At 42.8% G+C, this 18,577-nt stretch overlaps 1 protein-coding gene across 1 annotated transcript in view; it reads left to right on the top strand.

Annotated features, from left to right (window-relative positions):
- Positions 1-5,174, top strand: part of LOC142140470 (uncharacterized) — a 30,330-nt gene extending 25,156 nt beyond the window's left edge. The window contains exons 10-11 of the mRNA XM_075198200.1: positions 1,805-1,899; positions 4,836-5,174. Of these exons, the coding sequence (XP_075054301.1) occupies positions 1,805-1,899; positions 4,836-5,015 (275 nt within the window). The 3' untranslated portion in view covers positions 5,016-5,174. The remainder of the gene's footprint in view (positions 1-1,804; positions 1,900-4,835) is intronic.
- Positions 5,175-18,577: the final 13,403 nt, after the last annotated feature.

The following is an 18,577-nucleotide window of genomic DNA, read 5'->3' as shown; positions in this document are numbered from 1 at the left end:
TAATACTTCTCTTCCTTTGAAGAATGTTTCCCTCCTGTACCTTGTTAAAACCCTTGATATATTTGAAAGCTTCTATCATGTCCCCCAGTTCCCTTCTCTGCTCCAAACTATGCATATTAAGATCTTATAGTCTTTCCGGGTAAGTTTTGTGCTGCAGACCATGCACCATTTTAGTTTCCCTCCTTTGTACAGTCTCTAATGTATATATATCCTTCTGGAGATACTACCTCCAGAACTGAACACAGTATTCTAGATGAGGCCGTACCAATGACCTAAGCAGTGGCATTATAACTTCTTTCTCCTACTGATTCCTCTCCCTATGCAACCAAGCAAATGACTTGTCTTTCTCATTGCTTTGTTACATTGCTTACCTGCCTTTAAGTCATCTCAATTATTGACTCCTAGATCCCTTTCCTCCTCAGTAGTTTTCATTATAGTACCGCTAATACTATATTTAGTTTTAAACAGACAGACATGCTGGGCCTGAGTCATTAAGGCAAAAAAGGAGTAAATGTTCTCTGGGACAAACCATGTTACAACTTAAGGGGTGCAAATTAGTTTATTATTTTGCACATAAGTTAAATACTGGCTGTTCTTTCATCTAGCACACAAATACTTGTTAGCTTTATTATTACACTGAAATTTAAAGTTGATCTAGGACATGTCCTACCCCAAGTATAAATCTGTCCCAACATTTTAAATTTACCTCCCCCTCCAATGCAACATGGTTTTGCCCAAGTGCAAATGTTACTCCTTTTTTATGCTTTGCTCTCCTTAATGACTCAGGCCCGCTATGTCTGTATCACCACCAGATTGCTAAATTACACCTTTTCTTCCATGGTTCTTCACAATCCCCACCCAAACACTACAGATGTGTGACACAGCAGAGATAGGATGAAAGTGGGAGGACCAATCAGCTGTCAAGTTCACAGAGATTACAGCTTCTGATTGGTACCCCTGCTCACATCCTCTGGTCTCAGCAATTTTAAAGTGAAAAGTTTTGCCAGGTTTATCTTACAGAAACAGAGGAGCCACAGAACACTCAGGGTAGGGGAAGGAGAAGGCTAATAAAAAATTAATCAATTAGGTGATAATGCATCTTTAAATGTAATGCATATTTAAAGTTTCCATCATACGAATTTCCACAACACCAACCAAAGTGTCAGACAATGGACTGTTTAAAATGTGCGTCAACACCAGCAGTTACTAAGAAGTGGTGATGTAATACATGTTATGTATACACCCCAACAGATTACATGACAATAAGAAATGTGACAGGTGAATGAAAACAATGACATACTCAAAAGTATTAACAATGGAGCAATGGAATTGTTGCTTACAGGGTTGGGCATCAGGTATAATATAATTATAAACACTGTCATGTATGAAAGTAGAATGAACAGGTTTTACTTACTGCTGTGTAATATTTGCCTTTTCCTATACTGTTATACACTTGATTTGTGTGTAATGGTTTGCAATGCATACTATTGTCCAAAGTGAAGGTAATTCGATAATCCACACCGATATTTTAGGGAGCCTTGTGGAACACTGTAATACAGGTCTTCCTACAGTCTTCTCCAAACACTCATAGAAATCCAAGAGCAGCAACAATCACCATAGTTGGGTTACAACAGCTGGAAATGTACTGAGTGGGATGAAGATGCACATTATGAAGATTTGGGACTGGTGTTTTGGTATTTCCAGTTTGCACAATGTAAAGTGTTTGTTGCATTGTTGGTCTATGTAGTTTGTGGTGTGAGAACTGTTTTTAATAATTTCTTGCAACTTTACTCCTATTTCCTAGTCATCAATGGTCAAACAGTCGCAGAAAGAGATACTTTGAATGGGATTACGAGAAAGCACCTGAGAGATTACAAAGAAGATGTAAAAAATGCAGAGGTAGTTTATGTAGCCATGTGCTGATATACTGCAAATGCAGGTGAACTATTGTATACACATGTTTAACACAAAGGGAGTAATTTATAAAACTACAATACGCAAAACCCAGCACATTTCCATTTACATCACTGAACCCAAAAAGTTGCATAACCCTAATTGTCTGAACAGATGCTTTGTGCGTTATGCAGCATAATCTGTAATTTGACCAAAATAAGATATTTGAAGTACTGCCTACTCATATTTGTGCCAATGGCTCCCAACTTTTCTGGTATTGTGCCACAGAAGCTTCAGGATTTTTTTCGTCACACACCTATATTAAAATATTGTAGTAAATAAAACCACAATGATCAAACATGAGTATGTATGAAAACTAAAGTGAATTGCAGCTAATGTATTTAATTAATAAAAGCATCACAAATAATCCTACTGTCAGGTTAGCTCATGAAGTAATTGAGTGAGATTCTGCTGTCCAATGAGTATTGACTAAACTTTCCTGGAGGAGCGGAGTCTAACAAACTGAGAGGTACTCACCAGAAGTTCCCGCAAGGGAATATGGGCTTCTGCGGCTCCCAGCTTGCAGGTAGCGGCCCTCCAGGAAAGTTCCCACTGCGACAGCTGAGAACTAGTTACTTGGCAGAGGAATGATCCAATTCGGACATCAAAGATGGTAACAAAGATTACTGTATTTATTATAAAATATTTATACAAGAGACCAATGCAAACTTGAATGCTTTGCCAGAGATGATTATAAAAGTCATGCAGGAGTAATAACTTTCAGCAACATTCATTAATACAAGCTGCAAATTCAGTAATCAGGTTCTTCAATAATAGAAATCTTGAAGTATGAGAATCAACATAGTCCAACTCTATTCAGCCACGATAGGCACAGCTTGATAAAATTGGTGAAACGGAAAACAGTGATCAAACATGCAGGCCAAACGGATAATAGATGTGACTCCTCATGTTACCACAAGCCGTGGGATAGGTATACAGAATTCAAACAGTCCAGCTTCCAATAAAAGTAAACTCACGGCAGCAGTAACTGAAGTATACCACGGATACTGGAACAAGTTACAGGGTCAGCGATGAAGATCAAACAATGAGCAGATGAAGTTCATAACACTTGCCACAAGCACGGATAGTAGAACAGGCAACAGTTGTAGATCATAGCGTTACCACGAGCAGTGGAAGAGGTATGCAGCGATTAGGAAAATACAACAAACAGCAGCGATGACCACACAGGCAACGATGAACTCAGCAGCTTTACTACGAATGATGGAACATGTAACAGGTGTAGATCATAGCATTACCACGAACAGTGGAAGAGGTATGCAAAGATTAGGAAATGCAGCAGACAGCAGCGATGACCACACAGCAGAGATGAACACAGCAGCTTTACCACGGATGGTGGAACAGGTAACAGGTGTAGACCATTACACTTACCACGAGCAGTGGAACAGGTACACAAACAGACATCAGAATAACGGATGTGACTTGAAGAACCAGCAATGCAGGATAGAAAGGAAGGGCCTAATAAAGGAAGACTGAACAATAGTAACACTGGCCAGCATACAGATGTGACAATCACAGGTGCAGATCAAGGCCCATAATCACACTAGCAACAGAAATTAAAGAAACAGTCAGTGTTTAGAGGCTCGGGTAGAGATACAAGGAGAGCGGAATGTGACACCTACCATCATATATTCAATTTATGAGGCCACAGCATAGTTGCCTACTTTCCCAGAATGTCCTATCCGTTTTCAAAAACAAGTATTGGGCTGCCATATGTTGCTTTCCAGTGAAGCTATGAAAACCCCTACATATCCAGTAGACATAGAGAGGACAGAGTTTTGTTCAACATCTCCTACAACATGGACCTCCCCTCTGGTGCAGGACCGAAAAGGTCCCATCAATCAGTGAAAGATAAGAGTGTCTGAGGAACGCATTTCCCTCCCGGATTTCTCTTTCTGTTCAGGAAATGCAATTACAAAGCTTCAATAGGATGTCTGCCTTTGGTATTTCCTCCACCACCCTCGTCCGTTTAAAGTGTTTCCCTTCACTTGGACTCATTAATTAGAGCACCTGGGAGACCTTAAAGCTGGGTACACAGCACAGGTTTTGCACCCAATTATTGTGCCAATCACACGATAACCGACCGTTAGGTCCGATATTGCACTAGTGTATACGCTCCCAGGATCATGTTTTATCGTACCAAAGCACATTGTATCATTTCATTTGATTTTATAACTGGACTTAAAATCTCTTTATACGATGGAACAAGGTCGGGCAAATTCAGAAGTAAGTATGCACTCACGACCAGCACTGTAGGCAGATCTCTATAGAGTTTACAGCCACAATCTCTTCAGCCGATGGTTATGACAGATGAAGAACACAGATCTGAAGGTAAATCTTGTAAAATGTGTATATAGTGTGTACACATGAATTGACATGCTGATCAGGACTTTGTCATTGGTAAAATTGTTAATGATATTACATCAGAAATAGCCTAAGACTTTTCACTCCTTCAACTGGAGGGACCTTAAGATACCATGGAGAAAATCGTAATTCTACAGCTTCATCCCTGTTGTGTGGCAAGGTTTGGAAATTCCAACAGCAATAGCTTACCATGCTGTAAATATAAGCTGGTAAAGCAGCGAGGGCTGTGGTTGTCTAGCTGAAGTAGGACTATGTGAGATCTGGGGAGGGTGGTGGAGGCAGCTAGACTACTATTTTGGCCAACTTGACCACACAAAATAATCTGATTAGAGACAACTACCATGACGAACACAGTGAACTATTCTGGTGATCTCATGCTTCATGGGGCAGTTCAGCCACAGCAGGACCCTGAGATATGATATGAAAAGTATAGTGACACAAAAATCATTTGATAATAATAGAGTTTTTAAAAGTTTTAACCAAGCTTCTTGTTTTTTTAGATTGAAATATTTGGCCGTGAACTGGAGTTAAATGAGCTAGATCACATAGAAGAACCCAAGCGAACGGCAATATCAAAGAGATTATCCCAAGCGATAAAAAGACGAACAGAAGCGCGTTTTACAGCTGCAGTGAGATCAAGTGACCAAAAGTTACCAGGAAATGTTACCTATACAATATAAGATTTAGCTTCAGGTTATATAACCTTTCATAGCACTTTCAAAATCATTTAGCAGGCAACCAGGAACAGTTGACCTAAAATCTAGGACAGTGCAAAATGAGGGAATGCTTAAAAACATTCAAAATCTTCAGCAAAATAAAGGAAAACACCCAAGACTAGAAAGGGGGGCATGGGGGTGGTTACTCACAAGTAAGGACACTTTTCAAATAGTTGCAAGAAAAAAAAAACTTGAAAACTTGAAAAATGAGAACATATGCAGATTGTAATTACCCTTGTCTTTGTTTTTTTTTGTTTGATGTATATTCGTGTGTGATACCTGGGGGTAAATGTATCAATATGCGGGTTCTTCAACACCCGCGTGTTCAGCCTCTTCCCTTTACAATGCAGCGCCGCTTGAAATTTAATCGCGGAAGAGGCTGAACACGCGGGTGTTGAAGAACCCGCATATTGATACATTTACCCCCAGATGTGTTTACCTGTCATTTGAAATGTGATTGCATATACATTTTTCTCTGCAAAATTTAATAAACATTCTATTGATTTAAAAGAAGAAAACAAAATAGAGAACATATAGCTTAGCACAGGGTTTCCCAAACCCAGTCCTCAGGGCTCCCCAACAGTGCAGGTTTTCTGGATCACATGTGACATAATTAGGACCACCTGTGGATCTGTTACAATGTGTCAGTCAGTAATGAATACACCTGTGCTCCAGCAAGGAGATATGGAAAACCTGCACTGTTAGGGAGCCCTGATGACTGGGTTTGGGAGACCCTGGGCCTTAGCACCATACTATAATGTATGCACACAATCAAATTGCAAACAGCATCAAACATTTATGATTGATTAGGTTTGATCACATTGAATACTTGGGGATCAGAGAACCAGGATCGACTTGGGCCGAACCGTCTTCTTCTGTGATATACTCATGCCACTTAAACCATTAATAAGAGGGCAGAGGCAGAGGAGGAGTACGGCATGTCTATCAACTCTATGTTAAAACTGAATTGAACTTTAAAGACAGTTTTGGCCAAAGTGGGGGGAGAGGAATTCTTCCACTTAGTTAATTTATTCTATTGACTTAAACCTTTGAGGGAAAGTACTTCAGTAGAAAACAATCTGCACACTTTATGCTACCTGTAAGTGTATACCCAAATCCCTTTGTCCGGACAGTGTAAGGTCCAAAGCATAACATATTAAGGGCATACAAATTGCAGTGTTCATATAACAGTGTTTTAAAATAAGCAAAAGTATTTTTACTTTTTCACATTTATTCAGAGGTTGGAAATATGTTAAAATGGCAAAATACATTGATATATAAGAAACTTGCTATCAATTTTGGTGCTAATAACTTTTATTCGCTTTTGTTTTACACATAGCTGCAAGCTAGTTAAAACCAAGCAGCGAAACCTTGACTCTGGTATCTGTGTGTCTGCTGTCCTGATCCCCATCGACCCTAGGAGACGCTGACCCTACTAATCTTAGGCCTTGCAAAAAAAAGTGAAGACTAACTCAATTAAGAATACATCCAGTGCACCTATTTAACCTACTTAGATTGTCAGCTCTATTTCTTAGAGTCTAGGGGGTAAATGTATGAAAGTCCGATTTCTGCAAGTCGCCGGAAATCGGCGACTTTGCAGTGAAAATTTAAAGGGGCGATGGCTTGTAAAGGCAAGTTTGCTGAGCATCTTCAAGGGCCCCCTGGATGCCCGAAGCCCCTGGGCTGTAGCCCAGTTAGCCCTATGGTTAATCCGGCCTTGCAAATACCCCTATTTCTGTTGTCACAAACGCCCAGCCTGTCTCAGATACAGCAATTTGAACATCTGGCCGTGACTTGCGTCACCTTAGTCTCTTAACAATGATTACACCTTTTCTGCCATCATGACGGATTTACTATGGTGTCTTTACATTCAACAAAACCACTTATTAATGTTTCACAGTTAAATCACATACACATGTAGCATGAGGCTCATTGGGCTTTGTAAGTTCACAAAGAATCACGGAGAACAAGCTAAATTAAATGTATTTAATCTGAATAATATTTGCAAGGCTTAGTTACTCAAGAAGTTAATCACAAGACATACAATAAGTTGTACAAATAAGTTTCAAAAATAAAATAGGAACTAAAACCAGAGTTGCTACTTACTAATTAAGACTGGCATGTGTGAGGGAACACAATTGAAAATATGGAACATTTCAGTCTTAATAGACCCCCTTATAAAAATGCACAATGTATTGTCTAAAGCAGAAAATATTAAACCTTTCTTACATGGCTCTTCACCCTCACCTTAGGAATTACATTTTCAATCAAGTCAGATTGATTCCCAAAATGACATAGAGCTTTCAAAGTAAATGATCTATCACTAAGATATATGTTGGCACCTCAGAGGATCTCTCACCTCTGCTCTGCTTGAGTGGCTAGATGGTTTACAACTTTGGGGCTTCAAACACCTCCGAGATGCTTAACTATCCTGGGGCCTGGTCAATTTCAAAAGATTCTTGGTCAATTGCATAGGTCACGTAGGTCAGTCAGCAAAGCATACTTTGAGAGGTTACATAAAATATTCACATGGTCATACATGAATTCAACAGAAAATAACAATCAGTCATTAGATATACTACCTAATCGTCACACCTCGCCCTAAACCTATGGCACGGAGAACTGTGACCTGTCACTGTCTCTCCTCCCCATTCACCACTTCTGCCCCTTGACGCGAGAGGCCATCTGCGTTTCATGTTCTGGGCCCTTTCCGGTGCTAAATGGTGAAGTTATATTGCTGCAAAATTAAGCTCCAGCTTTCTATTATCCCCAGAAACTCTATTCAGCCATTTTAGAGGATTATGGTCTGTAATAATGGTGAAATCCCATCCATACAGGTAGGGCTGTAGCTTTTGCAGTGCCCATATGATGGCTAGACATTCTCGTTCAATGGTAGCATACGCCACCTCCCAGGGCAGTAGTTTCCTACTTAGGAAAATAACAGGGTGCTCCTCCCACTGAGCTGTCACCTGGCTAAGGATGGCTCCTAGTCCAAAGTTAGACTCGTTGGTCTATACTATAAATCTCCATTTGAATTCTTGGGCCTGTAGCACATGGGATTAGGCCAGAACAGATTTCAGAGCTGCAAATGCATTTTCATAATCCTCTGTCCAATTAACCACCTGTGGTAATTACTTTTTTGTTAGGTCAGTCAGAGGTTTGACTAGGGTTCTATAATGGGGCACACATTTTCAATAATACCTATCCATACTCCAGAATGACATGACCTGCTTTTTCCTTGTAAGGGTTGACCACACAGTGATAGCCTCTACCTTGTCTGGCTCTGGGCGGAGAGTACCTCTCCCTACACAGTGCCCCAAGTACTGCACTTCACATATGCCAAGCTGGCAGTTCTCTGGCTTGATAGTCAGACCTGCCCCAGTGATTCGGCTTAAAACAATATTCAGATGAATCAGGTACTACTCCCAGGTCTGACTAAATACCGCAATGTCATTCAGGTGAGCAACTGCATGACCCTCCTGGCCCTCTAGCAGGTCATTGACCAGGCTCTGGAAGGACGCTGGGGCATTTTTCATTCCAAAGGGCATGACCAAAAACTCGAACAGCCCAAATGGGGTGATAAATGCGAACCTCTCACATGTCTCGGTGACAATGGGGTCTGCCAGTACCCTCTACTGAGATCCAGGATGGTGATTTAGCGTGCCTGTGCAAGCTGATCTAGGAGTTCATCTATCCTAGGCATAGGATAAGCATGAAACACTGTGGCATCATTCAACTTCCTATAGTCTACAGAGAACCGGGTGCCCCCAAATTTCTTTGGGACCAGCACCACTGGTGATGCCCAAGAACTGTGAGACTTTTGAATTACCCCTAGATGCAACATCTCGTCTATTTCCATTTTCATTGCTTCTAGCACTTCTAGGGAAGTACGATATGCTGGCTGTCTGGTTGCCTGTGTTTACATGATGTGTGACCAAGTGTGTTTTTTCAGGTTTCCCTGTAAAATAGGACTGATAGGGCCGTAGCACAACAGCTAGCTGTTCTAGCTGAGAGTTAGACAGTTCTTCACTGCAGTGGGCGTCTGCTAGGGACCCCCCCTCTTTGCAGCAGCTGCTAAATCTACCAAAGGGTCAGACTCCTGATCACTCTCAGGCAAGCTACACACAGATAATACACAAGCTTCCCTGTCATGATAAGCTTTGAGCATGTTTATGTGATATACCTTCTGACTCTTTTGGCTCTCATCTTTTGCCATTACATCATTAATGTGCTGTACTATGACGTAGGGGACATGGTATTACATTTAGGCACAATCTCACACATTTTGCCCTGATCAAATTCACAACCCAGGGAATTTAAAGTGCTAATCTCTCCAATAAGAGCCCTCCCTCTGCATCACACGTACTTGCAAATCTGTATGAGTATTCTGAGTAGCAAATAAAATTTCATTGCATATTTTTGCACTCATGTTATGCTGGTCAGCAGAGTCCACCCGAGAAAGAATAGGGTTAGTTTGCACCAGTGCATCAGAAATGACATCACTTTTATTTATATGAGCAGCATGCATCCTTCCCAAATCAGTTCCCAACAGTATCATGGCAGGCAGATTGTCTAGTACCCCAACGTCTCGTATCCCTCTGCCAGATCCCTAATCTAGGTACACTCTGGCTAGGGGTACGATGACGTGTAGACCCCCCACTCCTTGCACAGCAATAGTCTTCCCGGAAATAATGTTCTCTGGGCTCACTAGTGCTGGATGTACAAGAGTCAGGTCTGCGCCAGAGTCTAACAACCCAAGTGCGACTTGGTGCGATCTACCTTAACCACTTGAAGATTGTCTCGGGCACGTTCTTGGGGTCCTCCTGCACACAGGACGGCCGGCACTGGCTTTCCTGCCGGGCCCCCCACTAGAGAAGGTGCTGTTTTCTTCTTTTTGGGACAAGTAACTACCTCATCACACGTAAAACACCTGCGGCCAGTTGCCAAAACAGGTTTTCCCCCCCGCCCCCCCCCCAAAAGGTGCATCAACAGCTGGTTTGGTTGTCGGGAAACTCAGGGGTGATCCTACAGATTGCCTCTTTCCACGTAGCTTGCCCTGGCACTCCTCAACCCTTCTTCATCACAGGGGCCCTGGCAGCTGTGTACTTGTCAGCCAGGTTAGCAGCCTCTTGCGATGTCTTAGGGTCACAATCCACAGCCCATTCTCTCACCTCAGCTGGGCACAGTGTGAGGAACTGCTCCTGGATAATAAGATCATTTAGCTTATCATAGTCCAGTACCTAAAATCCATCAATCCATTAATGCATCATGAATGATAATTGCGCTAACAGTCCAGCATAGGTATCAGAGGGACTGCGCCTTGAGTCTCGGAATTTCCACCGGGAAGCTTCAGGAGTTATGTTGAAACGATGTAACAAAGCTTTCTTAATTGCGACATAATCGCCGTCCAGTTCCCGGGGGAAGGTCTGCAAACGCGTCCAAAGCTTTCCCTCTCAGTCCAGGGGTTAAATAGCTGGCCCACTCACTGTGGTCCAGTTCAAACTGTCAGCAACTCCAGTCAAATCTCTTCAGGAACGTTTCAAGGTAGCCGTCTTTTTCCAACACGGGGAATTGGCCATGTCTGGGGTTTTTTCTACACGAACCTTGGTCCGCCGACGGGCTGCTGAGCCTGGTGAGCTCCAGCTCGTGTTCAGCTTAATGCTCTGCAGTCAACAATCAGGTAGTCCATAGGTAAAGTTTTAAACTCAGTCTGGCTGGCTTTTATTTGCAACAAACAAGGTTCACAGTGCTTTCTGGGTTGTGTGCAGTCAAACAATAAAACAAATCCTGCTCATCCGAGCTCTAGCAAACAACATGTATCCTAACTATCCAGTGTAACCTACCAACACTGTTCAAAATCCGGGTCAGTTCACAATTCTTTACTGACTAGTTTCTCACACCCTTATTAAAAGAGATCAGTCACCAGGTGATGTCTATCATAGCTAACCCCTTCTTTAGAACACATAGGACAATTTGCAGTGCCAACAAACACACAGTGCCCATTAGTCCTCACATAAATGCTGTGTCCTCATATATATATTGTGCCCAGCAGGGCCTACACAAACATTGTACCCAAACAATTATCAAAGAAATGAATACACATGGATTTGCTATTACTCATACATTGGCATATATGAAAATCTTTTACAGGTCTATAACCAAGGACAACACAATCCCATCTGATGAAGACCTTCTTCTAGTGACCTATATACACTACAGAATACATTCTAATGACTAGTATACATTCTGATACTGATATATGATAGAGAATATTCTGGTGGCCCATATACAATACAGAGTGCACTCCACTTACCAATACACAACACAGAGAGGATTCACATCCTGATAGCATGACCACTTTAAAATCCAGAGAACATTTTAGTAAGGACCAAAATCTCTGAGTGACTTGAGAGTGCAAACTAAATGAATCCTAAGCTTTTTTGTAAAATGTATTAGTTTTCTGCAAGATCAGAGGTTTCCATGCTGCTACTTTTGCAGTTGAAAACAACATATACAGGAGCCCAATAACTGTTTTCTCAGCATTTCATTTGTCAACGAAACCCAAATTACATGTCTTTGAGAGGCTGAAATCAGCAAAAGGTCACCCCTAATACAAAGTATAAAACATCACCCCAGAATTTCCTAATGATTGGATAAGACATTAGTAATATTTATATAGCGCCACAGACACCATATCACCTGATATAACCATACAGATCAGACATACATGAGAACGGTAAACATAACAATGGGTACAGGTAAGCACAATAATAAATGGATGGATGTCTCTGGCCCAGTTCGGTTGCAGATAGGAGCCCTTCACACTGAGTGGATCAAATTCCTAATCCTTCCACAATCTGTCGACCTGACCATCCTGCGATTACTTTGGCTAAGAACTCATTCCCCTCATTTTGTTTGGCATCGAACCCAAGTTGCTTCTTGGGGTTCCTTCTGGAGTTAACACTGCTTCTCTACGGTACCTCTCTCCAGATCTCTGGTACCTTATTTTACCCGTCTCCAAGAGTCTCCCACCTAATCGACCATGGGATTGTCCCGTTAATCAAGTCCCAGGCAAGAATATTCCTAGAGGCAGAGTGTATCCATTGTCCTTATCTGAGTCCCAAGCCATGGCCAAATACATCTCAGAGAATCTCCTACAGGGGTTTATTCAAAAATCCTCATCCCCCATGGGCACAGGCTTCTTCTTTGTCAAAAAAGAAGGTTGGCATTCTGAGACCCTGCATAGGTTTCCGAAAACTGAATGCTATCACGATCAAGAATCATTATCCTCTTCCCCTCATCTCTGAACTGTTTAACCAGATCTGTGGGGCACGGATTTTTTCCAAATTGGTTCTTAGAGGCGCTTATAATATAATTCGTATACGACAGGGTGACGAGTGGAAGACTGCGTTCAATACTCGAGACGGACACTATGAGTACCTTGTGATACCTTTCGGCCTCTGCAATGCCCCAGTGGTCTTTCAAGAGCTCGTTAACAAGATTTTCCGGGAATTTCTTTACTAATCTGTTGAAGTCTATATTGACAATATTCTAATTTTTTCTCAGAATCTCTCTGCTCACCGAAATCATGTGAAGGAGGTACTCTCCGGACTACAACAAAACCATCTTTATTGTGAGCTAGAGAAATGTCTTTTTGAGTTTCCCCAAGGTATTTGGTCTCTGATTTCATGTCTCCAAATGGACCCTAATAAAGTAGAAACTCCAAGTAGAGGACAGAGTGTGGTTGTCCACTTGCAACCTAAGGCTTCAGGTAGCTTTGATGAAATGAGCACTACGTTTTATTGGTCCATATTGTATTTCTCATGTTTCCTATAAAATTCAGCTCCTCCCTTCTGTCAGGATTTACATTTCCATTCAGATCTCATTATTGAAACCTCTGGTTCTTAACAAATGTTTCAAGCTCCTCCTCCTATTAGGACTGACTCAGGGGAGGAATACCAGATTGAACAAATTCTGAGAACTATTACTCTCCCAGGCAAGACTCAGTTTTGGAAAGGTTATGGCCCTGAAGAAATATCATGGGTTAATAAAAAGGATCTTTATGCAACAAAAGAAATGTGCTTCCAGGCCTTTCCAAGCGGGGAGAAGGAGGGGGGGGTACTGTCAAGCACCGTCTCCGTACTTCCTCCACTGTGCAGGGACGGACACAGGCTCTTCTGGCTGGGTGCATCCCATTGCCTAGCAATGGGACACTGCCTCCCAATTCAGCTCTGCACTGACCGGGTGCATGCGCAGTTGGTGCGCGTCCCATTGCTAGGCAAGACACTCTTGGGCTCCGATGTCGCCCCAATTAACAATGGTCAATCAGGCCTACCTTCTCCCAATTTAAGAAGGTTCTGGCACCATTGGGGTGCCAGAGTATTAGGTCTCCATCTAGCTCCAGCATTTTTTCCTGCTTCCCTGCTCTCAGTGTATTTGACTCCAGACCTGGCTTGTCTCCTGACCCTTCTTTGGACTGGGATTTTGGCTCATACGGATTCTCTGGTTTGACTCTTGGCTTCCCTGACCAGTATCTGGACTTCCCTTCTACCTCGCATACCAGCTGGCTTTGATTCGGATTGTTTGACTATTCTATTTCACCGACCACTTCTCTAGTGACTGTCCTAGAGAACCACGACCTGCGCACCCCTTGCAGCCAAGTCCATACCTCCTTGTAGTGGTCCATCGTGATTACCAGGTGTGGATTAGACTCCGCGCCTACTTGCTCAGATGCGTCAATACTGGCAATTGGCCCCACCCTAATCTCAGCAATTTGACAGATTGTCTACAGAGCAGGGCCTGGGCTACTCCTGATGTATTTAGCAAGATGGTAAAGATTGGATCCTATTGGAATGCTTGCCCACGCACATCTGCTCTATCCCTATTTGACAGAAGCTGTAACATGAAAACAAAATAAAAATAAAACCTGTTTTACAGTATTATCATGTAACCAACAGTGCTGGGATTCACAAGATGCAGCATAGTTGGCATAGATAAAGTTAAAATAAAATGGGAAACCCAAACAGGTGGATAATGTATTGAGATGAAGTGTCATGTGTCACCTTCCATCATAAAGGTGTGAGTGGACCTCAACCTTGGGTCACTGGACATCCATACCGGAGTTTTCTTCCAACCTTTTTTTGTGTATGAGTACCTTGCTTATTTGACAAGTGTAAGTTACCCCAATTATCTGAAAATTAAGTTTAGGGGGTATAAACCATAGAGGTAAGGTTAAGTGTGACCTAACATTCTGCTGCTATTCTGTTAAAATATAAAGTATTATCTTCACACTCCATTACAGAAAGATCACAACTCTTGAACATCTTTAGGACAGTGTATTGCAGGGATCTGACACAGGTCAAAAAGCGTAGACTGAGTTGCAGTGACTCCACTTTTCCTGCTCCAGAGCAATGCAAGGCGAGTCTGCCTAGCTGCAAGTGTTTCTGATGAAAGTGCATTAAGCACTGAAATGCGTCAAGGTTTTTGCTATGACGTTGGAATCTTCTAATTATACATTTGAAGCTTTTGTGTGGACTGCAGTTCTGCTACTACAAGTATTCTGAAAGTTTTCTGCCCTAACACTGGAAGCGGCTAATTAAAAGTTTGAAGCTATTATGGTCATTGCAGTCCAATGTCTTCAAACTACAGCTGCTTCTCCACAAATTGCAGTCCGGATTTTGGACATAAGTCCTAGCTATGTGATCAGGACCTTTGCTCACTATTAGGTACGTCTTATTTATGAACAATCACACTCCATTACAGGAACTTCGTACAGACTGTTTAACTATTCATTGGTGGAAATTATTGCACATAAGCCGTTGATATGGTAATTGACTACACTCTACTCTGAATCTATATCAACATCAAGCTGGCTGGGTCCCAGGAGTAAACTTTAGTATATATGACACATCACTTGAGCATTATTCAGAATACCTCTAACAGGAAATTAACTGTCTATATATAAACATTTGACATTTACAGACTGATTGCAGATTAACCCAGTGCTGTGTGATAGTGATTTTTGTGAAACAGTGCTTTTTAATAATTTTATATGTTCTGAATAAATACTTTTTTTTATATATAAGAGGGAATTCTTCTATTAATTCGTCACACTTTTTTCCTTTTAGCAATACTACTGTTGAGATATTGCACTTATCTCAGTGACAGCAGCTGTTATCTCTGTTTTCGTTTGAAAATGTATTCCTTTAATCTCAATTTATTATTCATCAGTGCCGAAAGGGGTGTTTTCTGGGTTGTTTGTGTGTTATATGGTCAGCTTTCATGTGCTTTCCATTTTCCACATAGACACCTCAGATTACTATTTTTTTTACTTAAGCTGGAAGTTGAAATTGTTAACTGGTTAATATTTATTTACTAACATCAGTTTTGCATTGTCAATCAGGCCCTGCTGTGAGGAAGATTTGGAGCACACAAACAACTCCATATTTTTAATAATAATAAAAACACTACAAAATAACAGGTAAAAAGGAAACAAGTCAACTTACAGAACAATTAGCATACTTGTTCAATCCATTAATGTGGAAGTGGGACATTTAGTAAACAGAGCTGTTTTTACAGATTAAATTAAGATAGTACAGGTCACTATAACATATACTAATGTTCCATTTCAGTGCAGGGCCGGATTACCGCTAGGCAACCTAGGAACCTGCCTAGGGCCTAGCGGCTCTCTGGGGGTCCAGATGGGGAGGACAAGGGAGAAAAAAAAATTGGCCCCTCCCCCGACTTGCGCCCCCCACCCCCGACATGCATGGGGGGGGTGTTTGCCGCGAATCAGGTGAGGGGCTGGTGTTAGAGCTAGGGGTAGAGGCTGTTGTGGCACTGTAACTGTAGGCACGTCAATATGACATCACAGGGTCGTGTGGTTGCAGCGGTCACATGGTACACAGTGTTAGGCGAGCTGCTGGAAGTCTATGGCAGTCGTGCAGGAGCTCCATCATTTCTTTTGGTTCCTGTAAAAAAAGGTAAGAAGAAGAAGGGGAGATAGTGTGTCTGTTAGTGTGTGATGGAAGCTGCAGGGCACAGGGGGCATGTGTGATGGAAGCTGCAGGGCACAGGGGGCATATGTGATGGAAGCTGCTCTGGCACAAGGGGGGCATGTGTGATGGAAGCTGCAGGGCACAAAAGGGGCATGTATAATTGAAGCTGCTCTGGCACAGGGGGGGCATGTGTGATGGAAGCTGCTCTGGCACAGAGGGGGCATGTATGATGGAAGCTGCTCTGGCACAGGGGGGGCATGTGTGATGGAAGCTGCTCTGGCACAGGGGGGGCATGTGTGATGGAAGCTGCTCTGGCACAGAGGGGGCATGTATGATGGAAGCTGCTCTGGCACAGGGGGGCCATGTGTGATGGAAACTGCTCTGGCACAGGGGGGCATGTGTGATAGAAGCTGCAGGGCATAGGGGGGGCATGTGTGGCTAAAGGTGCTGGGCAGAAAAGGGGGCATGTGTGAAGGTGCTGGACAGAGAGGGGGCATATGAGTTAGAAGTCTGTTCCCCACACGGCCCCTCCTCAGCCAACAATACCCTTACAACACTCACCAGCTTTTCTTTGATATTCCCCATGACACGTGCTCATTATCTATTTCCTCATATGACCCGCTGCCTCAATCCTGACACCTCTCTTACCTCAAAATGAAAAGAGGCACCCTTTATATTAATATATTATGTGTGTGTGAGCGGCCAGTGTATTTATATTATGTGTGTGTGGGAGGGAAATAGGTTTATTTTTTAAATGGTAACACTATTAATTTAATGTTGGAGCTGGTTGGAGGGAAATAGGTCTATTTATTAAATGTGTATGCTATTAATTTAATGTTTTGGTTGGAGGGAGGTCTACTTCATACTTGCCAACTCTCCCGGAATGTCCGGGAGACTCCCGCATTTTGCGAGAGTCTCCCGGACTCCCGGGCAAGTGTGGCAATCTCCCGACTTCTGCCCTCTTCACTAGGAAGGGGGCAGAATTAGATCCCAAACGCCGCGATTCCCGATGAATTGCGGCGTTTAGCCCCGCCCCCCGCTGTCAAATGATGCAATTTGCGTCATGGCGTCACAGGGGGCGGTGCCGAAATGAGGTGATTTTGGCCGCCCCGCCCCCTCATGCCCCCCTCCGCTGGCTGGCTCCCGGAAGAGACCTGAAGAAAGTTGGTAAGTATGGTCTACTTATAAAATGTGGGTGCTATATTTATTTAACACTGGGACTGGTTGGAGTTTACTAAATTTCGTGTACCCATTTTTTTTCCAAATAGGGCCTCCAACATTCCAGGATCCAGACAAGCAGCAGCTGATCTAAAGACACCAGCAGCCACAAGCCGTTAAAGTGACGAGAACAGGTAGTAGAGAGCAGGGCAGTCTGCCAAATATCCTGAATCTGGTGGGATTTATATTATGAGGAGGTCTGACTGCTTTAAATGTTGCACTATGGGATTCATGCAGAAGACTGACATATTAACATGATTATTGTATTCCAGCACTTTTTCATGTTTCTGTAGGTAGAGGGCTGCAGTCAGTAACTGTAGTGGCGGACGGTCTGTGACGTGGTAGTGATAGGAGATTGCTGTTTTTTATTACTGGGCTTACTAACCATGAACTGCAGTTTCTTGACATGTTAATTATGATTAATACCTAAGCTTAGTTAAATATAAAGTACAATTTGTGTGAATTGAAAGGTAAGCAGTGGTGGAAGTGAGACAGGGCACCGGCGCCCCCCATTCGAAGTGGGAGTGACATTTGCCAAGTGGATGTGGTCAACCTAATGTGGGGGCTAGCACATTACTGAAATAATTCTGCTACACTTATTTGCAAATGCATGATATATATATCTATCAGAGCCGGATTTACACCTCATGGGGCCCTAGGCAAGATATTGGTTTGCCCCCCCCCCCTTCACACACACACAGTGGCCCCTCACACACATATAATACACTCACACAATGGCCCCTCACACACACATAATACACTCACACAGTGTCCCCTCACACACACATAATACACACACAGTGTCCCCTCACACACACACATAATACACACACTGTGGCCCCTCACACACACATAATACACACACACACACAGTGCCCCCTCACACACACATAATATACACACACAGTGGCCCCTCACACACACATAATACACAAACACAGTGGCCCCTCACACACACATCATACACACACACACAGTGGCCCCTCACACACACATCATACACACACAGTGGCCCCTCACACACACATAATACACACACAGTGTCCCCTCACACACACACATAATACACACACTGTGGCCCCTCACACACACATAATACACACACACACACAGTGCCCCCTCACACACACATCATACACACACAGTGGCCCCTCACACACACATAATACACACACACAGTGGCCCCTCACACACACATCATACACACACACAGTGGCCCCTCACACACACATCATACACACACAGTGGCCCCTCACACACACATAATACACACACACACAGTGCCCCCTCACACACACATAATACACACAC

The sequence above is a fragment of the Mixophyes fleayi genome, chromosome 2 (genome assembly GCF_038048845.1).
Source record: "Mixophyes fleayi isolate aMixFle1 chromosome 2, aMixFle1.hap1, whole genome shotgun sequence".
NCBI lineage: Eukaryota > Metazoa > Chordata > Amphibia > Anura > Limnodynastidae > Mixophyes > Mixophyes fleayi.
The sequence above is the reverse complement of the archived record's forward strand: the minus strand, read 5'-3'. Positions and strand labels throughout refer to the sequence as shown.